The 25019-nt window shown below is 40.8% G+C and overlaps 1 protein-coding gene across 1 annotated transcript; it reads right to left on the bottom strand.

Annotated features, from left to right (window-relative positions):
• Window positions 1-25019, bottom strand: REEP5 (receptor accessory protein 5; the record flags this gene model as incomplete). The annotated part of the gene is made up of 4 exons (XM_035888459.1): window positions 1-2512; window positions 3900-4068; window positions 9919-10057; window positions 24997-25019. Coding segments are annotated over 4 exons (381 nt in total), but the record flags the coding sequence as incomplete, so codon positions are not given.

Genomic DNA, 25019 nt, shown 5'->3' on the forward strand with positions numbered 1-25019 from the left:
ATTTGAATCTGGTTTTATTTCGCACATTACAACTTCAGCACAGACACAGAGTAGATGCGTGTAACATTTGCACACAGATGTGGTGAAGAAGACTTTACCCAGTGGAGTCACTTGCAGGAAAAGACAACTTGCTGCAGAAATTCAGTCACTTCTACGTTCATCAAGGCAAACGGCAAGATCAAGCTCTGTTAACAAACAGATGGTAGTTCCAGGTCTAGTAGAAACCTGACTAACAGAGCACTGAATTTAGCTGCTGGTCAATAAACACCAAGTTGTAAAGACAAGAAGTTGATTTAAAGCCTAGCTGTTAAGTTCCAAGAGAGATAGAAGGGAGTGTTTTCACACTCACCTAGAAAATCTTTTATCCCCATTAATAACAGTGGAAGAACTGTGGAGTAGAATGAGAAATTAAAAATAAGTTCTGCCTCTACTACAGACCTCATTAGGCTTGGGAAGTCTGAGATTTATCAGCAGCCTTGAGAGAAGTAACTTACGCAGTACATTGTACCTAAATCAAACAGACTACTAAGTATCTTTATTTATTTATTACTTGCTCTTCCAAGCGGTGAAGCAAAATTATACTGGCTGCATGCCTGCCATATACACGGCTGACAGTGTTTAGAGCATGGCGCTAGGATGCAGCACGGCTTACAGCAAAGTTCAGCGGGTGCAAGACAGAGGAAGGCAGGACAAGAACTTAAACTGTGTGAGTGGTGAGTCACCTCACACTTTTTCATCGCTTACACCTGCAACTTTGCTGTAAACTTTATCCCCTTCAGCTCACCCACTCAAAAGTTGCCACGGAATGATTAGCTGTGGTATTTTACACCCTGTCCTCCGAACCACAAACTGCATGTGCCCGACAGAAACCAACATGCAGTGGGTCTCACGCTTCCCTACCCAAGTTACCAGCCCTAAGGGCCGTGGTGTTTTCCAGCTTAAAATGCTTTTGCTTAGGACACTTTTACATCTCTTCTTACAATACATCGCTCTCAAAACAGACCTGCTGAGTTGCACTGTGTGCTTCCTTCTTTTGCAGTTCTTGCGTCTGAAAATTTACAATGAATGGTTTATATACCAACTTGTTGCGGAAAGCCAAAGGCCTTCAGAAGTCTATTTTAAGATCAAATCTTTTCTGCTCCACATTCTTCAATTCAAATCACTTTTTTTTGTATCAAAAGCTTAAGCTTACCCTCCGCGCGTTCTGCAAGTTAAGAACTGTCATAGCATTACTGTGGGCTTTAAAGAAACGTCAGCGCGGTGAGAAAGGGGAGATTTCAGTAATTCATGCTGAATTTGCTGAAAATACTGTGGTGTGAAAAATTAAATAGACATTCAGATCTTAAAAAAAAAAAAATATATATATTCTTTTCACTGGTTGCAAAAAAGCCTTTATGCTCTTAATGACTTTGGCTGCATTCTTACAGATTGGTCAGGAATAGATCAGGTAACGACAACAGCATCTCTATTTGGAAGTTTCAGTGCTTGTGCAGAGCTGTTCCTAGCAGTCAGAAGAGATGCGGATTTCTATGAGCAGAAAAAGCTCATGGGAGGTTGTGGTCCACCCCATGAATGATGTAGTTCTAGGGACTGACACCCAAGGCAGTAAGCACTGCAACAGGACTTTAGGAAGAAGTGTTTGTAATGGTTGCAATTGCCACTCCTTAGCGAAAGGTGGTTTGTGCTTTTGCGTGTGATCTTAAAAGGCACGCGACTAACAACTCTAGATGACAACTTTATTTAGCAAGAAGAGGCAACTTGCTGTACTTCAGTGATCTTGTGCTAATCTTGTGCAATTTAACGCATCCGTTTCTGGCAAGTTACTTCAAGCTAGTATAAGCTTGATCACTTGAACGAAGTTACTCTTTCCTGTATTTAGTATCTATTACGAATACACACACTGTACCAAATACTGTGATGCAATGACACATGCAACAGTGAATGATCTCTACCATCAGGTACCTGGAACATGTAATTTCATCATCTACAACTTTACTAGTGGGGAATACATCCGTTATGCCGCCTCTCACAGTAATTCCCTGTACATTCAAGAAGATCTGTTCAGACTAGTATTTTCCTTACACAATCGCTTCATGTTACCAGACGCACCACAGCCAAAGCATTAAGAGTAATTACATATACAATGAGACAACTAAAGTGCAGAGCCTATGGGATATATGCTTTTTATTTATGTTACTGCAGAAAGAGATTACTGAAAGACTTCTTCTGCATGAAGATGAATAAAATATTTTCATTAAGCTTCAGATGCTGCCCACTGCATTGCTTTTAAATAAAAATGTGACTTTCTATACAGACACATCAAAGTAGTAAGCAAACTTGCAACACATTCCTTTAGTATATCAAAATGTTTCCAAGGCAGTATTATTAAAATTATACCACAGTTCCCAGTAACATCAAGCTTCATAAAGGAGGTGGTAGGGAAACTTTATCCAGTTAACAGTTTAAGTGCTCTTCTTTTCTTCACCCAGTAGGTTCACTGTTGCTTTCTTGGCTGCAGTAAAATAAAAGCAAGTTTAATCTTACAGCCCTACAGACTAGGTGGCTTATTCAATTGTTCTTGAGCTGCATAAAAAAAAATAAATTTTCCTTTTAGGTCACAAAAGAAACATCACAAAAGGAAATCATAGCTTTTGTACACACACATATAGCGATATACCTGATCATATGAAGATTTAAAAAAAATAAACCGTAAGAGAGGAGCAGCAAAATAAACAGCACAGACCGACTTACAACTATGAAGCTGTTCAAAGTGTTTAGGACATAGAGGTTTACAGCAAGAAATCTACTACCAAGCTGATGAAACAGGGCTGGAATAACGCTAATGTGTGCCCATGTGTGTACATGCATATGTGGTGCATGATTTCTTAAAAAATATATGTATGTGGAAATTTTTGTATGTAAAAATAGGAAAAAGAAAGAGTAAGTGATGGAATAAGGATAGAAAAATCCCATATGCAACTTGGAAGAACGTTATTTAAGATACCTGTCTAACAATAATGATTCAGGAAGGGTCATGCAGCAAAATTTCCCAGCGTAGTTGAGAAAGGCAGATCACTTAAATACTGACAGGAAAACTGCTTAAGTTGGTTAAAGGAAATGAGACTCCGTGCATTGCTTGAGGGAAAGGAGACTTTGAAATATAAGTAAATTTCCTTTCAAAGGAAATTTAAATAAACCTTTATTTTAGCTACTTAATAGATTTCCTTCTCTTATTCATAAAACTATCATCAAGCATTTTAGAGTACGGGAGTCCACTGTAGAATGCAAGGAAATAAAAGCAAAAATTAAGCAATCTACAGGCTGTAATAAAATTTATTCTAACCAAATAAAAACCCAACTAGTTTCTTTAAGGGTGGGCTTGGAATCATTTGATCTCCAGTGGAAGGAAAAGTACAAATACTTATAGACGGGAAAACTTCATTTCACATGGTGCTGTTTACTGGAGTTAAAGGATTTGCTTTACTACAGAATTGGCAGCCCTTCTATACTACCAGGTATTTGAAATGGTATTTTAGGAGATACAAGAATACACTGAAAAAGTAACTATTTATGGAATGTGTCTTGTGAGGATGTTTGGACCTGTCCCTGGAGAGAGTGTTTATAGCGATACGTACGGTGGAAAGACACACAAACTAATCAGCCATTTCTTCCACTCACAGCTTGCACTCATTCTAGCATAACTGCACTCCTAGAAAGTAAGATCCACTGCAATCCTCTCTTCCTGGCGTCTTCACCCAAATTGAACTTCTCCGCTGTAATTTACGTAGTCCTCTTACAATTCTCCCCTCCCTCCCCAAAATGACATTAACTGTAATTATTAGAGTTGCCCAGGGGAATTCCTCCTACTTGATGTGACTAGTGAATGGTCTTTTCCTCACCTTCTTTAGTGATGGTGTCGGCAGTCTCTGCAGCCTTGTCTTTCAGGTCTTTTACAACACTGTCGAGCTGAGCTTCATGCTTCAGGAAGAAAGGCTTGATAATTCGACGATAGAGAAATTCTGCCCCATTAGAGGGACTTGGAGCCATACACCACAACAGGAAGCCACACTACAAGGAACATGAACATCTGCATAAGTAGAAGAAATGGGTAGGAGACAAGGTCTAGCATGCCTTCCTAACACTGCCACAGACCTGAGCATATTTAAAACAGTACATCATCCCCTTTGTTTTGTACGGTTACAGTCCAGTAAGTATGTGCATCAGTGTTGTTACAGACAGTGAATCTTCATATTGGGATAATTTCATGGATACTGATAGGATAAAGGAGGAGGGCTCTAGCAATACATCTAACCTGGTAACAGACATATCAAGATTGTGTTTACTTCCATTTTTATTAAAGGTAAAAGTATAAATCCCAGTTAGGCAAAACATTAGTCTTTCTGGCACAGGCCTGACTGAAGGGGTAATATTTCTGCATCTTACAAAGGGGATTGGAAAGACAGCTATTACATGTATTACAAATATCTGCCTTTACTACTGAAGCACCTTTATTTGGCTTCAGTTCCACCGTCATACACAATCCGAAGATAGCTATACAAAACAAGATCAAAACATTTAAGGGACGTGAGGTGGCATAACTAAATTTTCTTGAGCTCTGAAGTATCTATAAAAAGATTCTACAGGATAAGACTGCAGTGAAATTAAGCAAATTTTCTCAGCACTTGTACAGTTCTTTCCAGAGACAAATAGTACGATATTATTCCATGTCAAAAGTCTCTCCAAAAAACAAAGGCAGAAGAGCTTTTCACAGACCAGCTTTTCTTACAACGCAAAAGAAAACCACCCCAGCCTCAGCCAAAAAAAGCTTTGTTTTGATTAGGCAGGATTAAATGTTTGAGGATTTCCACACATTTCTGGGAGGGAGAGAAGGAGAAAACACAACAACAGAAACTCAACTCTTCCTCCTGAAAAAAAACCTCACCACACAATTAGCTAAGTTAGGCACAAAGAATCAAACAAATAATTTAAAATACAACAAAACCATAAGCAACTTTAAAAGTCTGCATTTAAATACAGTAGCACTTATTTAAATGGCTTGGATTTCTGAAGTTTTCCAGTTTTCACAGCAGTATCTAGAGCAGCTGAAGAGATGTTTCAATGCATGTGCTAGAGCTTCTGAAAGTTCTTTAAAAAATATAAGCACAGTTTCATACTTATTTACATTTCCAGTACACTGCATAGTGCAAAAGCATTTTCTATAAACCAGTTTGATCACAGTCTCCTTTCAGAATTCCACTGTGTCTCAACTGGATTTTCTGCCTCCTCTCTTTCCTCTCAGACTTTTGATTTCCCACTGTAAAACTGCAACAACAGAACCACTTCCAAGTATTTGTTCTGGTATTACATAAGAAACTCCTAAGTAACAATTTGACCATTTACAAGGTGATCTAAGTCAAGAGAGGTTATTTTAAAAGAGTGGTTCTGATTTAACAAAAAAAAAAAAAGGAAGAAAAAAGATAATAAAATCCCTCTTCAATTATGAAAACCACATGGTCTTTTTCAGGCAAGCCTTCCAAATATTTTGGAATATCTCCCCTTCATTCTTCCTCAGGTAAGGGATATTGAGACAATGTTCTGCAGGTTCTGCTCTTTACAGCTGTTAAGATTTTGGTTTTGTCTTCACTGCAGTGCACATCACAGTAAAACTCATCTTCCTGACGCACATCAGTTGAAGAAAACAAGTTTTTCGAGGAGATTGCTACTCCTTTTTTTCTTTAAATTCACTTCTCATTCCACTTGCCCTAGAGAAAATCAGTTATGACATATCTGGAGCCAGAGAGGTGTCCTGACAGTCTGTCTCTCTGAAAAAGGTCACTGATTCCTGGGGTAACAACTGCCTTCTACAGAAGATTTTGCCAAACCAATTTAGCATCCTTTTAGGTAAGCTTTAAGCTTTCTTCTTTAAACTATTTGATCGTGGTGTCAGAACAGAATGAATTAAAGGAGTGTTTGCCCAGAAGACAACAAAAGTTTTTTCAAAGTAAAGTGTCCACCAGTGAGAATGCCTAGCAAGAACATTTCAATGAATTGAAAGAAAGAATTCAACATGCAATAAAATTTGGCACCAGTAAGTAGCAACTGATGAGTATCATTAAGCACGGTCAGAGAAAATAAAGGCAAAAAGTGATGGAATTTTCAAAAGTTTCTATTATCTGGAACTTAATATAAAAGAAAGAACAAATGGTACTATCTCATGTTGTCATCTTTCATTAAAAGCCCAGAAGTCTATTTATTTTATTTCCTGTTAAAGAATACCTGGCCGATTACTGACAGTTATTTTACTTGTCCCAATATACAAAAACATTACTCAGTTCTCCTTCGTTTTAGGAAATCCCTCAGCATTAAGTCCAACTTCCTCTGAAACTAAAAGAAACAGAAATTTCTCTTTTCTTGCCTAAGGAAAAAAATACTCATTTTAATATTACAGGTTTGTCCCAGTCTAGTGAAGGAAAAAAAAAAACCACCCCGAAATCTTTTACAGTTACAGATTTGTTCTCAAATACCGGTAACTTTTGTATATAAATACCTGTTTCAGTACATTTCATTTTCTACAGGACACATACCAAAGTTTCAAATCTCAGTCTTTTCAAAGCTTGAGAACGTCAGACTGCTAACTTCCCTTGTCTCTTGTGAAACTGAATTAACATAGACTATTAAAAATAAAGCGGTTTGTAAAAAGGTCCAGAAAACTTAGAATGGTAAAATTGTTAACAGGAAAAAAAAAACCAAAACTATATTCTTTGTGACCCTCCAGACCAGCCAGAGGAGGTAATGGAATTTGTGCAATATAGTGACTTCCTTAGGCCGACACCTGAGCTGGGTCTAACCCACTTGGATCTGGTGCCAGCAGCTGTTCTTGCCCTGGCAGCACAAAACTGAACACAGCTGGGTTTGCCACTACAGCAGAGGAAGTGACTGCAGCTGAGAAACACAGCAAGCCTGCCTGTGGCCAGTTCCAAGCTTCTACAGACAGAAGACTATCAAAATCCAAGACATGCCCCACATGACCACAAATATGAACACATGCCTACTAGAACAACTTCAGTCATTAAAACAAGGTGTTCATTTTAATGGTAGTGAAGTAGCTCTTCAGTAAGTCAGTAATTAATTGCATGGGGTGCATGGGCAAGAGGAGGGGATGTCTATCTTGAAGCAGAGCCAGACTGCCACATTTGGCACGTTGCTACACTCACAATAACTCCTCCTCTCATTTGACCAAGTGCCCGTAGCAGCAGTTTGCAGAATGCACCCAGTGTACATGTCTGCTAGGCATTCTGTTCAGAAATAATATTCTAATATTTCAAGACAGAACTGTTAGTAGAGTCAGGAGTCCCCTCTCTTTCCCACTACCAAGAATACTCCTAGGATAATAACCTCTGCTACTTTCACTGGCTACAATATTTTAATACCTGAATGCCAAAGAAATCTTTAAACAATTAACAGAAGTATTGAAAAGCAGACCACATACACATGAAATCATGAGTTGCACGCATACCCTGTGCTTAAGAAAAAAAAAAGTAGATTGACAGAAAGTAGGCATTCCAAAAAAACCCCACAAAACCCAAGAAATCTCAAAACAGTTTTCAACTGGAGAACAAAAGTATATGCAAATATTGTAACATATGCAAAGGAGTTCTTGAACGTGCCTTTCTTCCACCTGTAAAAAGCCCTAGTACGCTGAAGTCTTTGAGGTGACAGAGCCTGGGTTCTGGATTTAGGGGAATACAGGAGCAGCTATGATCAGTGTCTCAAGCCCTGCACATCAAGTTGCATAGAAATACTGAGCAGCTAAAACTCTGGAGTGGAAGCTATAAACTGTATCAAATACATGTGAATATGCACATTTAGCATATTTGGAAAATGAAGGCGAGCTTGACATTTGCATGAATGACATAGCTGGGCTTCTACTTCATAACATCATAGAAGAGACATGACGACATCACAAAGTACAAGAGGTTTTAGTTGTGGATGGACTGAAAGTTGGAAGCTGCCTGCTTCCTCTTTTTCCCCCACATGGGGTAACTTCCATCCTGCCACCCAGTCAGCAATGCTTTCTGATTCTCAGCCAACACCTTCTGTCTGCCTTTGTATCACAAAAGTAAACCTCTCCTACTACCCACTACTGAGAGTAAATACTTTACTTCTTTGTCCCTTCAGCAGCTATTGTAGAAAACTGTGCATTTACCACAAATGCTTCCCTCTGTTTGCTTTTGCTGAACTGAGGAAAGTACTTTTCTTTCTGTTGATGCCACCACTGCATATAAACAGAGCGCTTCTGATACAGCCTTATCAGAGCCATCTGTGGTTGATCTGCATTTGCTAGGTCGACCTGAATTTCAATTGCATACTCTTCAGAGAGTGCTGGCATGAAGAAATCATTGCCACATCTTTTACCACCAAGAAGTTAAAAAAGAAGCTCTGAAAATACAGTTAGGAATTCAGAACTGCAAGTATACGTCACTGGGTGAAGTCATAATCGTGCTAAACTGTAAGGTGAAGTTGGGGATGTGCAATAACTGCATAAGTGGTTAAGAACAGATTCTTCCAGTGCCATAAGCAATCCTTTTGGATCCTAGTCACCTCAGATGAAATTGCACTTTGATTGCTATTTGGCTTGGGTCTTAATATATTAGAAGTGTAAAACTTTCACATATGTATTACCCATGCTAAACTTCAAAATTAGCAGATTCTTCTTGAAAACTCTTCAAAACCATTAATTTAAAATGGAAAACATATTTTCATTTTTGATTCAGGGAAAAAAATGAAGGGGAAAAAAATGAAGGGGCATGGGAGAATTAATTTTGTGAGATAGACCCAAATATTTTTAGTTTGAAGCGGTAGTTCAAACAAGTGCTTTTCCTTAGGGAGCTAGGGAATTAAGCATCCAAACTGTTGCACAATTGATGCCTGTTAAAGATTTAAACGGAACAATGCAGAAATGTAACAGACCTGCCCAAGTCAATTTTTGTCTTTAAAATGTGGCATTTCCTGAAAAAAGCATTTGGCAACATCAGATCTTACCGTTAAAATTTTATATGACCCCACCACAATAGCTGGCAAGCAAATCCCTTCAAGAACTTTGGTGGGGCTAAACTAGGCTAACAAAGCAAAAGAGAAGGAATAGGACAACCCATTGAAAGAGAAAATAGGTTAACAGTTCTTTAAGCTAAACAACTGACACTTCAGCAAGCTAGAGTGTCTTCTACCCAACAGCATACATGGTAATGGGCTGTCTCCTGTAATAATTTAACATGTTAAAGTTGATTGACAATACACTCACACTTTAGTTGACAAACAAAGCTTGAAACACACTAAGCAAATCATTGTTGGTAGTCAAACCACACTAACAAATGCATATTAGCAACAAGCGCCTCTGATATCTGCCCTTTCAGGGATGTAGGCTTAATTAAAAATTAAGTCTCTATGATTCAGACTCTTCTTATGTTGCAATTTCCTTCTTTGCTCCCAGTAGCCCAGGTGTAAGTACTTTCTTTTGCTGCCTTTGTGATTTTTACTCTCCACTTTTGCTAATGCACTTAAAGCAAATATAGAGCCACTACATAAGGTCTACCATGTGCTGTCATTTTGCCCAAATTTACCTGAGCACCAAGACAAAGAACTGTTTTTCCGTGGTACAACTACTCCATCTCTTTTTTCCTCAAACATGGCAGACTTTTCCCTGCCACTGTCCCAACTTCCCTTCTTGCCTCACAAAACCATCAGCTGTAAAAAGATCACTTTCGTAGTGCTAAATTACATGCAACCAGCATCTAAAAATAAGGTGCGACCCAGGAATGATTCCAAGGGAATCTGTTGTCATCTATCCATTCCTGAAGACATTAAATCAGTTATATCAAAGGTCTCATTTTAGGAGAGGGGACACACGAACTAACATACCTTTAGCATGTAGTAGAAAGGGAACCAGGACAGAAAGATATCAGAGAAGAACTCCACTATGCTGAAAATGCCATACACAACCCAGTAAGTCAGCCACTGAGTGTCATCATCTTTGTTGGGACTTTCAATGGCCTTGATTCTGTAAGTAAAACAAAACAAGTGAGCAGATCAGTAGCATCAGTCTCATCTATAATGGCAAAGTTTTTATGACTTGGATTTATTGCTACGTGTGGATCCTCATACTTTAATTACTCTGTATGCTCTAGAGAAGAGAACCAAGTAGTACCTATCATACAGACAATGTGCCCGAGATCTCTGAACAGCAGAGCTTTTCCCTACACGTCAGACTTCAAAAAGAAAAGATAACGCAAGTTATTTCTAGCTCTGTGATTACAAAAAACTCAAACAAAAAACGTGAGCATCCTGACCTTGTTGATGATACAGTTCATGGGACAGGGAAGAGAGGGGATAATCTCTGGCCAGTTTCAGTTCTGGATGCATTGTGGTAATCCTGACCAGAAGACTACTGTACATTGAAGCATTAGTGATCCATGTAACAGTGAACCCGAGTGAGCCCAGGCCTGTTGCTGCACATACAGCCTGGCTTTCAGGCCTGTGCTGTGCTGCATGAACTTCCTGGTCACAGGGTAAACGCAGCCAGCTCGCTGAAACAGAGGACACCACAGGCAGCTCCCATGGGGTAGCAGTGGTTACATCACTGGCATGGCCTTGCCTGTATCTAACAGCAAACATCTTCCCTCTCTGACAGCAGGAAAAAAAAAAAAGGAATGATAAATAGAGTCCTCAAAGAAAAATCCTACAGTATCTTAAATTATCAAAACCTTGTCTACAGATGCGGTCTGCACAGCATGCTATGTGTGGATCGGAGGCCCATTCAGTGCTGCACAATTTGGTATTCCCAGCATCTGCAGGGATATAAAATTGTCAATACTGTTCTCTGTTTCTTTATAGTGCTAGCTCTAATAAATAGCATTTTCAATGAAGCTTTACAGAATGTGAATGCCTTTCCTACTGGGATCATAACAGATCAGCACCTCCTGGTGCAAGCAGCATCTACATAAAAAATTTAAATCCAATTCCAGATTTTGAAGTGAATCTCAAATATCTTTACTCATAATGTACATGCACAAGTTTCCTCTTTGAAAAGGTAAACCATAAGATTTGCTCTACTAACAAGCACTTGGTCTGTAGAAGCAGAGGAGATCCAGTACCCCCCACCCTGTACAGTGAGGACTATGCATCTGCATCACCAATTGTTTTGCTCGATAAATCCATTCCTACAGGACCTGCAAATTCTGATGTAGACTTCGGTATTAAGAACAGAGTAGAGCAACCTCTAGTAAAGCCTTGGGCTTCCTGCATAATGGTTAACTGTGGTTTTGTTCTCCAACTGCTAGGAGAATGCAGTCCAAGTCTATATAGTTCCAAAAATAGGAAGCTGAAAGAAAGACACATATGTGCTTTCTTTAGTAAAAGTAGTGAAGTGGAGATTCTGGACTCACCGAGTTCCAGATTAGCACTGTAAGAAGTTTTAGAAGGAAACGCTAGCAACTGTAAGCCTGATAATGTCAAGTTTAAGAGTATTAAAAAGCATTTGCCCTCTCTACTCATGCCATAGGACTATTATCTGTAGACTCAGTTTAATGAATTTCATTTTAATTCTTTTATAAATTATTCATTCAACATCAGCTATATTGTTGCTGAAGGACCATCTGTGAGACATATCAGAGGTGTAAAGTTTTCTTTTAGTCCCTAAAAAAGATTGAGAGTTTGGGAGATTTATGTAATAGAAACCAGACAGATGGCTGGCTGTGAGTACATTTCCTGGTTTGTCAATTGAGAAACCCTTTGGACTCTGTCACTTCCTAGTTCCGTAAATTGAACAAAAACAAACAAACAAATTTAAAAAAAATCAATCCTGTGACATGCCTTAAGTTTTAGCAAAAGCACCAGCAAACCCACCACACGCGGAGAGAACTGGCGTAGCTACTGGATTGAATTACTTTGAAATGCAATACGAGGACCTGATACTTGATTTATGCATTGTTTCCATTAAAGTTTGTGGCTGGCCAGCAGGGTCCTGCAATGGGAAGAGCAACAGCCCCTGCCATACCCCATCATGCAGAAGGCGCTGTTACTGAGGTGCTGCATCAGCACAACTGGAGGAACAGGTTTTCCACAGGTGGACAGGCGCAGGTCTGCTTACTGCTGTCACTAACAACACGGCGTTAGGGAACGGCAGTCCTGGCAGTCTGCTCAAAGGCAGTGCCAACTTCAGCTGCTCCTGCCCTCCCACTATAAACCACACTTTTAATACGTCCCCACCTCTCCGGTATTCTTCTAATACCGCTGGGTGAGAGGGCCCTACAAAAAAAAACAACAAACCCAAACACCACGGGAGGTAAGGGAGAGGGCTACCGATCTGTTTCCAAGGTGTAAAACTGCAAGGAAAGAAAAAGTGCAAGTGGCTAGTAGGGAAGTTACAGTTCTGAATAAATGGAGGAGAGAAAGGAACCAAGTGCAAAGCTCCTCAGTATCAAGGAAAACTTGCTGTAAGGGTTCATCGCATGAATTTCTCTGGTTCTGATGACAACTTCTTCATTAGAGGCACACAGGGGAAGGCTGATTTTACCACAATAAGCATACTAGCTTGGTATATGCGAGAACACTTGTGGTGAAACCACTAACAGTCTTGCTGTTTTCCAGTCATCGTCTGAAGCCATCCGTGGATTTAAGGAAGCACTGTTTAATTTTTTTTTTAACATTATTAAAGTCATCTTAGTAATCATGAAAACCAGTCTTCATGAAAAAGCTTGGAATCTCCAATGTTGTGGCAAAGGGCAGATGGCACAACACTGTGTTAATGAGGCATGCTCTATTATCTTCTCTCCTGTAAAAATGGATGGCCTTTGAGAGTTCCTAAATGCAGTGCCATGGATGTGCTCCCTTTGAACATTCACCATCTGCTGCTATAGCTCCTTAAGGTGATGTCTCAAAAAGGAATACGTAAACAAGACACTTTCACGGTCAGTCACCTGCAGCAGTACTGTAAGTAGTCAAAACCCCATCTGATTTAACCAGCTGATACGCAGCATTAAATCTATGTGTGGTGTTTTCTTGCAGGCTGTAGGAAACAGCACATTTCCCCTCCGATGATGGTCTGATCTAGGTAGGCACCATGGGACGAGCTCAGGTTGTAGAACCCTACCGCACCCACTAAGAAACAGCCACACCCACGTTGAAGGAATGGCACAAACTGCATCTGTTCCCAAGGACTCCAGCCCCCATCCCGCTTAGTGGTGGGGAAGGAAGGAAAAAGCAGGAGATAGCAGGGCCGTCAGTGAATGACAGTCTTAACTGAAGTCAAGGAAAGGCATGTATTCTATAAATATTCTGCTTCTGAATGGGAAATATGGCTGAGACTGCCAGTGGAAATCCATGGTCTAACATGTCCCTGTTTAATAAAAGGACAAAAGTTATCTCCATCCTTTGCTACTTATACACTATTTCAGTAGTAAGTCACAGAAAATACTCCTTACCCAAGAACAAGTACAGTAAATTATGTAGATTATCTAAACAGGTGAGTTTTTTGTCCATTTATCACTATACAGTTTTTCCATGTGTGCATCCCACCCAAATCAGACTTATTCTTACAAGTTATTCTGTAACAACTCCGCACAATTAACCTTAGGAGATACATCATATGTGTTACTTCAAGTCAAAAACATTTTATTCTTCCCCATGTTAAGTCATGAATCAATCAGTGTGACACTCAGAATGCAATCTCCATCAGTAAGTGAAAGATACAGGTCAAGAGTAGTAAAGCCAACTTAAGGACAGCCTTCTACTACCAGTTATTTATACATTGCAAGAGCAAGTCAGTCAGTCTCACTGGCACATAACAGTAAGATTTCCTAACAAAAGAAGGAGCATCCAAAGCCTGTAATAAAAAAAATACTGTCAGGTTTTTCTAAGTTTTTTCTAATACTATATGACCAAATTCCATGTTAGCTATCTGTAGTAATTACAGATCACAAAGGATTTTATATGGTGCTTACACACTAACTGTAGAGGACTTCAAATAAAGCCTCAAACAACTATTTACAGTAGTTCTGCAGAGTCACTAGGAATAGCTTCCAGTAGACTGGATGGTAAACACCACAGCTCAGTTCTTTCAAAAACAGATACCTGTCCAGCAGTGAAAATGGCTTGCCATTGGGCCAGCACTGCAAATTGTGCAGTGTCCTGGTTTCGCCTGGGATAGGTAATTTTCTTCATAGTAGCTAGCATAGTGCTGCATTTTGGATTTAGTGCCAGAATAATGTTGATAACACACTGATGTTTTTAGTTGTTGCCAAGTAGTGCTCAGACTACTCAAGGACTTTTTGAGCTTCTCCTGCTCGGCCAGGTGCATAACAAGCTGGGAGGGAGCACAGCCAGGACAGCTAACCCAAACTGACCACCATTCTCATTATTACTATTATTATTCTTTTTTCTCTTATTAAACTGTCTATCTCAGCCCACAGCTCTTACCTTTTTTTTTAGTTTCCTGATTCTCTCCCCCATCCCACTGAGGGAGGGGGGAGTAAGCGAGCAGCTGCGTGGTGCTTAGTTGCCAGCCGAGTTAAACCATGACAGCAGACAGATGGGGATCCAGTAAAAACTTCATTTTTAGCCAGATTTGTTCCTTGATAACCTGCTAGCTGGTGATGCCAACAGGGAAGTGCGGAGGTTGCCCTAGTCTCCAGCAGCCCAGAGCTCATACCAGCTACGCAGCTACAGCATCAGAGTACCAGCTCAATTTTGACTGTGTGCATCCTAGAATCAGTCAAATTGAACTCTAAATCAAGTGTGGTTACTTTATCCTGTTACCTGATAGTAACAGACATGGATCACTAATTTTAGTAAGCTGTCAAGCTGAGTTCTTTCACTTAAAGCATCTGACTCATTTAAACAAAAAATCAGCTTTTTTTCCAAGGAGAGACTTTTACACACCCCTGAATTAGCTCTGGCATAACAAACCATTGTTAGTTAATTCACACAGACGGTACTTGCAGAATAAGCATATTTTAAGTACAGCAGTTATGGTTTGTTTTTTTTTTTCTTTGCTGAGTCCAGCTAATAATACGTGGAAGCCAGAAATCAAGAAAGAAATGCCAAATTTTATTGCTGTAGTCTCACATGAAGTGATCACTCAAGTCCTTGCAATTTACAAGGTGCACTATGTAAGGTATATTGTATAAAGATACAAGTTTAAGACAAAAGACGAGCCTCTGTTAAGCCGAGGGCTCATGCTGTAGTTAGGGAAGACGACCATTTTTTCACCCTTCCTTCAGTTTTCTAATCAGTGCTACACTAAATGGGTAGGCAGACATATTTGTGACCCTCTTGGCCAAGCATTACTCTTTTTTTTCCTGCCTAACTTAACCCCGCCCCCCGAAATTACCTATACTTCTAGAGCTTATACTTACTGGTCTGCCGCAACTCTTTACACCATGTTGTGGTGATTCAAAACCAATTTAATTCTAGCTATCTATCCAGACGCCCCTGTGCAACCAGCACTCCACTGCACCATGGACTTCCTCAGTTTGCTGCCACCCTGTCAGCCTCATTTCAGACTCATCTTGGCAGGCTGCCTCCATGACATCTGGCATCATCATTTCAGTGAAACAAGTACCTGCATATTTGTATTTGTTTTATCATTTCGTATTCTGCATTTTCATCCATCAGTTAAAAGCATGGTGTCTTCCATCTTTCTTCCTCCTTACTGACTCCAAGTGCAGAGCCATGCATTTGCAGATACTGAAAACATCCTCCTGCCAAATGCACTTGCACAACTGCTAGCAGTCTAAGTCTACCATCTCCCCTCTCACAAAAATTTGGGTATCCAGAAAGCGGCAGCAGACCAATTCATGAAGAACAGCAAGGAAGGCTCACTGTCTGTGCAGGACAAATATTCATATGTGCATCATTTGTTTTGTATATTCTGTATATTCTCTTACCATTCTCATTATTACTATTATTATTCTTTTTTCTCTTATTAAACTGTCTATCTCAGCCCACAGCTCTTACCTTTTTTTTTAGTTTCCTGATTCTCTCCCCCATCCCACTGAGGGAGGGGGGAGTAAGCGAGCAGCTGCGTGGTGCTTAGTTGCCAGCCGAGTTAAACCATGACAGCAGACAGATGGGGATCCAGTAAAAACTTCATTTTTAGCCAGATTTGTTCCTTGATAACCTGCTAGCTGGTGATGCCAACAGGGAAGTGCGGAGGTTGCCCTAGTCTCCAGCAGCCCAGAGCTCATACCAGCTACGCAGCTACAGCATCAGAGTACCAGCTCAATTTTGACTGTGTGCATCCTAGAATCAGTCAAATTGAACTCTAAATCAAGTGTGGTTACTTTATCCTGTTACCTGATAGTAACAGACATGGATCACTAATTTTAGTAAGCTGTCAAGCTGAGTTCTTTCACTTAAAGCATCTGACTCATTTAAACAAAAAATCAGCTTTTTTTCCAAGGAGAGACTTTTACACACCCCTGAATTAGCTCTGGCATAACAAACCATTGTTAGTTAATTCACACAGACGGTACTTGCAGAATAAGCATATTTTAAGTACAGCAGTTATGGTTTGTTTTTTTTTTTCTTTGCTGAGTCCAGCTAATAATACGTGGAAGCCAGAAATCAAGAAAGAAATGCCAAATTTTATTGCTGTAGTCTCACATGAAGTGATCACTCAAGTCCTTGCAATTTACAAGGTGCACTATGTAAGGTATATTGTATAAAGATACAAGTTTAAGACAAAAGACGAGCCTCTGTTAAGCCGAGGGCTCATGCTGTAGTTAGGGAAGACGACCATTTTTTCACCCTTCCTTCAGTTTTCTAATCAGTGCTACACTAAATGGGTAGGCAGACATATTTGTGACCCTCTTGGCCAAGCATTACTCTTTTTTTTCCTGCCTAACTTAACCCCGCCCCCCGAAATTACCTATACTTCTAGAGCTTATACTTACTGGTCTGCCGCAACTCTTTACACCATGTTGTGGTGATTCAAAACCAATTTAATTCTAGCTATCTATCCAGACGCCCCTGTGCAACCAGCACTCCACTGCACCATGGACTTCCTCAGTTTGCTGCCACCCTGTCAGCCTCATTTCAGACTCATCTTGGCAGGCTGCCTCCATGACATCTGGCATCATCATTTCAGTGAAACAAGTACCTGCATATTTGTATTTGTTTTATCATTTCGTATTCTGCATTTTCATCCATCAGTTAAAAGCATGGTGTCTTCCATCTTTCTTCCTCCTTACTGACTCCAAGTGCAGAGCCATGCATTTGCAGATACTGAAAACATCCTCCTGCCAAATGCACTTGCACAACTGCTAGCAGTCTAAGTCTACCATCTCGCCTCTCACAAAAATTTGGGTATCCAGAAAGCGGCAGCAGACCAATTCATGAAGAACAGCAAGGAAGGCTCACTGTCTGTGCAGGACAAATATTCATAGAATCATGGAATAGTCTGGGTTGGAAGGGACCTTAAAGATCATCTAGTCCCTGCTATGGGCAGGGACACTTTCCATGAGATCAAGGTGCTCAGAGCCCCATCCAACCTGGCCTTGAACACTTCCAGGCATGGAGCATCTACCACCTCTCTGGGCAACCTGTTCCCGTGCTTCACCACCCTCATAGTCAGGAATTTCTTCTGTATATTTAATTCAAAACTACCCTCTTCCAGTTATTAGAAGGTAACAGCAAACAACAGGACAATAGTAGAAAGGGGTTTACCTTTGTTTCTTCAAAGGAAATGGAGACTAAAGCAACAAAAGGAGCACATGCCATTTCGCTACCAGTGAGGTGAGTCCAACAGACTACATGTTAACTCAGCACAAAGCTAGATTCCTGCGGAAAAAAAGTAGCAGTCCTCTCATTTCATTACTCTCTGCTCATTCTTGGCCTGCTGTCTTCCGGAACAAGTATTTGTAGGGCAACATGATGAGTCAACTCCCCAGTTCTGACTCAGATTAAAACCACCCTCCCCGAAACACACACCCACACACATGCAGGCTCTTTTTGCTGGGATTAACATGCGTCAGTGCCTCAACCCAGCCTGCCAAAGCATTCGGTTACTGCTTTTTTCTGCCACACAGGCCAGGTGATGTGGGTTGTGCAGTGCAGCAGGAGCTCCAGCAGGCTTCAGCACCGTGCTCCCAGAGAAGCCATCCACGAACTCTCTCTGGAAGGGGGGTTTTCCTCCAATTCCACCCTTAACACAGGCAAGGAAAGTCACTGCGGCCTTCACCTGAGTATGCAGTCTCCGGCTAAGCTTTACCAGCTTCACTATTGGCCACACTTGTCCACATTAGCAGTTAGACTAGTACTGCTACACTGCCTGCTAGAGTCCAAAAGCCCCGTTTTGGAAATGTCTAATCCCAGCTGATATTACAGAAGTCTTTCAGGTTGTCTTTCCTGAAGGTATTGACAAGAAAGAGAAGTGGCGTGCAGTTAGGGAGCTTTGGGAAAAGCCACATTTTACCTGTGAAGACGTGCTGCATCCCGCCAGAGGAAGCCAGTGGCTAAGGATCCACAACACAACGCTTCTCTACATGTGACAGCCAGTTTGTTAGAGCGAAAAAAACATTTCACATGCTTTGGTTGCCTCTCCACAGCTGTTACCATTTAGGGTGTAGGCACAGAGATCAAACAGTACTGTTGTAATGAAATGGGGAAGAACTGGGCCCCTGCTACATGCTTACAACAACACAGAAAGAACAGAAGTTGCATTTTCCTGTCAATCTACGCTGCACTGCAGAGACTGTTTTTCAAGGATAATTTTGTTATAGCTCTACTACTGCTTTCAGTTCTGTTTACTGCAATATTGGCAAAAGAATTGTAACATGGCTTTAATTTATCCAAATGTACAGTGAAGCATGAAATGTTGCAGCATTTTCAGACTTGTCTCACTTGGTAAAATGTTGCTGTTTCGAAGTAATCGTTTGTGTAAGCAGTTTTTGAACTAGAAACAAACATCCTACAGTTTTAATTATCAAATGCAGTTAAAAAATTGACTCATCAGGGAGTGGGAAAGGGATTCAAGTTTTAGGCTGAGGACTAACTTTTGTGATGCGGCTGGTTTGCAGAGACCTGAAGAATTTCCTTTATGAGTACAGTGCTGGTTACTAAGCTGTGTAGCAACAAAATTTTGTAATTTTTCTTTTTAAAAAAACCTTAAGTTTTATCTAGTGTTCCCAGACCGTCACATGAAAGTTGCATTTCTTTCCTAACAGCCAAAGACAGCCTTATTATCCTCATCTAAAAATTGTGTACCTTGCTTATTGTATGCATAGTGACAAGTAGGCTTCCTTCCTTTTGGGACATCAAGATCTTGCCAGATCTCCTGTGTCAGATAAATCTCACAGCTGTGAAGACAGACTTTTAAAATGTAACTACAGTACATCACCACAACAAAACAAACAGGAAAACAAGAAAAGCAACTAATGACAATCCAAATTTTTTTAATCTCACTTTTTGATTCCAGCTCACTTTTTCTGCCTTTAGGATTGGCAATACTACACATTAAATGTTAAAAAGCATGGTGACTCACCAGGAGGAAGGGTAGTTTAAAAATATATTCCTACAAACCTCACTGATGTAAGTCTAATTATACCTTTAACCTCTGCAGGCCTACATCAGCCACGCTGCTAGAGGTCCATACTGTAAGAGAGAGGAGCGCATGCAAGCTGCAGTACTGCAGTATATCTTGACCAAGGAGGTCTGGCAAAACGCCCTGGTTTATGCCTCAAACATATCTGCACTCCCTAAAAACTGTATCTATATCAATTATAAACTGGAAATCTTTCAATGCGTTTAATTCAGACTGTGGATGATCTGTGTACGAAAGTCCTTTATCTTCTTAAGCTAAATTAAAGATACTGAAAATAAACTAAAATTTTCCTTCAGTTACCATAATATTAGGCTCTCTTGCATCTAACCACTTGCTATCACTAGAAAGGAAAGCACATCATTTGTCCAACCAACAGATAAGATGGCTTTTATTTTAAACATGGCACTCTAAAACCTAAAAGACAAAAAGCAAATATGTTTGGAGGAATTGATTTAGCAGAACAAATACAAAAATGTCAAAATACACTTTTAGTGTATATTTTAGTCTGAAGCCCCATGAAAAGAGTATCAGCTGTGAAAGGAAACAGTGTAAGTGCAGACGGATTTGGAAACTTTCTGCTTATATTATACTGGGCATTATCAACCTGTTTAGATACACCGGCTCTCTCAAATCACTTCCATGAACCAGCAGCAGAGCATTACTTCCGAACAGCAGCATATGATGCAGTGTATTCCATGAAGGAAAAAAGTAAGAATGCTCCCTCAGAACCTGTTAAGAGAGAGCGTATTTGCCACCCTCGCTCTCAACAAATACAGGAACAATTTTACATTTTCTAAACAACTGTGACCAAAGAAAAGCAGTGTTGCTGTTTTAGAGGTTTGGAAGAGGCAAAGGAACTAGGAGACAGAATCAACAAGCTATGGCAATATTCAAACTAAGACTTGAATTGTGTGTTTATACTTCTCTACAATCAATCTAGATTGTTTCCTGTTTGTAAAATGCAGCACCTGCATAGTAAAACCAGCTAAACTGAAGTAACAGCATAAACTTAGCCAAAGTAGAGAGGCATGATTATACTACATTGCTTTTTTCCCTTGAAGACACCAGTAATAAGTTCAGACATTTTACTGCCCAAAGATATTTTCATCTTTGGAATTTTTAAACCAAATATAACAGCACTTCTGAAATTTCCAACCCTTTGCATGCATTTCTTAGTCATCAAAGGCTCCCTTCCTGCTTGCACTCTCCAATTTTTTTGAGGCAGTTAACCACCACTGGCTATGGGTGGAGCTACATTTAAACAGGCTAGGTCTGGAAAATTTAGAGAAGCAGTGAAAATACTGGCAACGTTTTTTATATACTGCCAACACTCACTTCTTCCATCTACTAGTCTGAATATTGACTTGTGCAATTACAGCTCACTAGAAGTATAAAAAGTTGCTTCTATCATCTGTGGTGAACTTTCCAAAGCTGGTCTACTGCAAACACAAAAGCCTGCAACCAACTATTACATTTCAACTTAATTATCATATTTCATCACATAGCATTTAAGAGAACTTTAGGGAATAAGACTAGGGCTTTACGATGAACTTTAATCCAGATTGTCTGACTTACTGGAAACAGCCAGATAACGTTTACTTGTAAAACTACTGCTTAATTTTGTTTACGTTAAGAGCCTTGGGTGGGCCCTTGCTGGTGACATGGCATAGAAAACTTGGATTTTGGGGAAGATTTTGTATCTCTAGAAAAGGAACTCCCCCGTGTATAAAACCCACTAAAGACTTAGAATCATAGAATCATAGAATGTTTTGGGTTGGAAGGGACCCCTAGAGGTCATCTAGTCCAACCCCCCCGCAGGAGCAGGGACAAAGCTGAAGCTGAAGGCGAACATGAACACGGGGGAAGGAGAAGAGAAACAGCTGTGCCTGCCTGAAATCGCAGCAGGCATTGACCAGGGAGTTTCCCCCTCCCCTTGCGTTGGCTTTGAGCCGTGGCCCAGGCCAGTACCACAGCAATGTGACAGCAGGCAGCAGCGCAGCTGCAGCCGCACCACTTCACACCAACGGCCAGGCACACCCCATCTGCTAGGTCTAACCCAGCGGCTACAACCTCCAGCACGTCTCCACTGAAATTCACACCTGCTGCATGGCACACACTGACAGTGAGTACAGAGAATGATGCAAACGAAAGAAAATAAACTACAGAATTATGCAAGACCTGACAGGCAGATACCTGCATATCCGTAAAACTGTCCTGGTTTCATGCATGAACAGACCAAAATCTGAGCTGAGCATCCTTCTCTGGGTTTGTTTTTTTTCCAATGTATTTTCTTTCAGGCAAGCACAGAGACGAACAGTAATGACCAACCATGGCCAAGGTAACACAGAACTTAAATCCTAACAAAACAGATTTGGAACATGCCCAATGGGTCACTCACTCGGTAGCCTATCTGCCATGTTAAACAGCTGGAAGGACAGGAGGTGATTTCCCTTGCAGAACACAGACATCTGTCCCACTCCTTCATGACTACCTTTTCTGCTGAACAGAAGCCTGACCCAGTACTTTGTTGTTTCTCACTTTGAACAATTCAGTCACTGACAATGCAGAAATGATACACTGATCTACTTCACAATAGAAGGCGGCAAGTTTTTTTCTTTTTCAGTACCTTTCTGAGACATTTCAGGCTTGGATCTGTTGTTGAAACACCTGCATAAACACCAAACTAACGCCCTGCACAGTATGTTCCACTTCGGGCTCCTGACCTCTTCCAGAAACCACAGCTTTTAGAGGAAAAGCCATTTGAGGGTATTTGCAGCTGATGAACAGCCGAAAACTGTTTTGTGCTCAATGCTAGGAAGCAAGTCTCACTACTGTTAGTTCATAAAGCAGGCTCTTCAGCTGTCTTTTCAAGGAGGACAGACCGAACAGGAGAGGAACAAACCAGCCACCCTGGCTAGTGTTCTTTATGCTTTGGGTCTTCATGTTTTTTGATCACAGGGGACAGCACTCAGCAGTACCCTGACTGCAGTACAGGATCCAGAGCAGCAAAAACGAAAGTAGGAATCACTCCAGTAAACCAGCTTTATCTTTTCACAGTTTAGCCCTGCATTAAGTAGATACGGACAGGAGCCTAGTAGCACCAAGTCAAAAAGAAAGCCAGATTGTGGAAGAAAGGTAATCACTGAAGAGGATTCTTGCTCTTTTGCATGGTCAGGCAGCCCATGTGTGACTCCAGACTGAAAGCCATCCCAGGAGATAGGACAGATGCCCTGATGTGTTGCTGTCAGACTGATTCCGTAACACTGTACCGGCTAGCCGGGGCAATACCGCCTATCCTGAGTTCATACACCCCACTCCCAAAAAAGGGGAAACTGAAGGAGACCATGGAAACATGTGCACTAGAGCATGTCCTCCCATGTCTCCTCTGCACCCTCACTGCTGGCTCTGCAAGCTCGCAGGCCGAGAAACGCGTGTGAGAAAATGCTACACACCAGCTCTGCAGTTAGGAAGAAAGGGAAGGGCAGGGGATGGGGCCCACCTGTCCTGCCAGCAGGCTGCTTCATGAGCTGGAACCTGTCTGCAGGCTGCCACTGAAAGACACTGGCATGCAGCAACATCACAGGCATTTTAAATTAGATTTTCACCCAAAATTATGATTTTCTCCTAAAAAATGTTTCAGCATTAAAAACACAGCTAAAGGGAAAGCATTAACTGAGCATGAATTGGAAAAAACAGAACTGGCATTGGATTCATGTGCATGTTATTCAACACATTTTTTTGTTTATGTAAAACTTGTAGCCAAGGACCACTGGCATATGCATCCGTTACTGAAAAAAACCAACCCCAACCCCCCAAACAAAACACTGCATGGTGCTAACATCCAGGAGGTAACTTTTCACATTCAGATACATTTAAAGCCACCTTCCAACATGAAAAAGGGTAGACACACTACAAAAATATTTTAAAAAATTAATTTTCCAGATTTGGAATAAAAAAAATTGGAACGATAAAACCGCATTATTCATATTTGATTTGCTAGTCTTGCCTCCACAGTTCTAAGAGCTTTTACTATCAATTTATTCACCATAGTTGCATAATGGCAGATTTAAAATATAATCCCAAACCAGTTTTAAAAAGGGTTTTAGAAAGTAATTATGTAAGTTGAAAAGTGACCTAAGTCAGACACAAAATATTACATAATTCCTACACAACTATTTTAAGGTTTTGAAGCTTTGTTGGCTGATATTTTTGCTTTTGGATTTTAACGAAAAAAATACCTTTTAACTAATCTTTTCACTAAAAATTGCCTTACAGAAAATAAAATCTAAGTTTCTCCAGAGTTCTTGGCCTATGAACTCCTAAATTAGTGCTCACTGGAAACTGCATTTAGAAAAGTGTTGCTTGGTCTTAAGCATCACAACCATAAGATGTTTCAAGAGAGTCTAAAACCAAGTCAATCTCCCACATTTCTGAAAAAAACGAAGAGAAGGAACCTATTTTGTACTGCCCAGGAGCTAATTACAGAGAATGTATTTTTAAAAGTTGCTGACTGTATCTAAACGGCGTTATGTAAAAGGCAAGCACTGTGTTTCGAGCAGTATAGCTGGGAAGGACTTCCATTTTACGAACTTACTAGGCTACACAGAAGGTTTTATTTCATCCATTTCTGAAGTCTTTTGGAACATACTCCACTGTGGTCTTATGTAACAGGAAATCCATTTTGTTCTATTAACAACACAATGCCCATGAAAGATACCAGATATCCTTAGAAACAAAACATTTCAGGAGGCCTTCCTTAGAAAAAGTAAATCTTTTCAAGCCTTTTACATCCAAGAGGAGCTACAGCATCTTCCTTTCCACCTTCTCAACAGCTAGGCGGTTTTGGAGCAGACAGCACTCCTTTATGCATCTCTGCCTCTGGCCCATTACACTGCCTAGCGCTTCGTATCAAACACAGGGCGGCACCGCACCAGTGCCCTCCTGCACACCACGGAGTGCCCTCAACTAAAAATACCAGTGTGAGTTTTAGCAAATACCGTCACAGCAGCGGTTCTCTCTCCAGTTACTAGCAGCAGGTATGACACGGCGATCCAGCTCCTCGCTGAAGGTGACAAAGCTGGGAACCCAAAAGCCGAAACGGAACATGCTGCAGGAACTGGTTTTCAAGTGTGGCAATTACCCAGCATCTCCCATCTGTAATTTATTTCGGAGCGCTTGCCAGACGGAAGAAACCTGGTTCTTCACTGAGCACCTTGCGCCTGTGCATGCTAAGGGAGAGGGGCGGGCGGGAGGGACAAACATTTTGCAGCGCGGTCCCGGAATGCCACCGTGACAGACCGTGCGCCAGCGCAGGGCTGCGATTCCCCGACCGCATTCTCCTCCCCGGGGGTAACACACGCAGCCGCCGTGGTAAGAGGGGCAAAAGTCGCGACACTCACGAGATGTAGGCGGGGGAGCCCAA

Source organism: Egretta garzetta, unplaced genomic scaffold (genome assembly GCF_000687185.1).
Source record: "Egretta garzetta isolate BGI_Z169 unplaced genomic scaffold, ASM68718v1 scaffold271, whole genome shotgun sequence".
In the NCBI taxonomy this organism is placed as follows: Eukaryota; Metazoa; Chordata; class Aves; order Pelecaniformes; family Ardeidae; genus Egretta; species Egretta garzetta.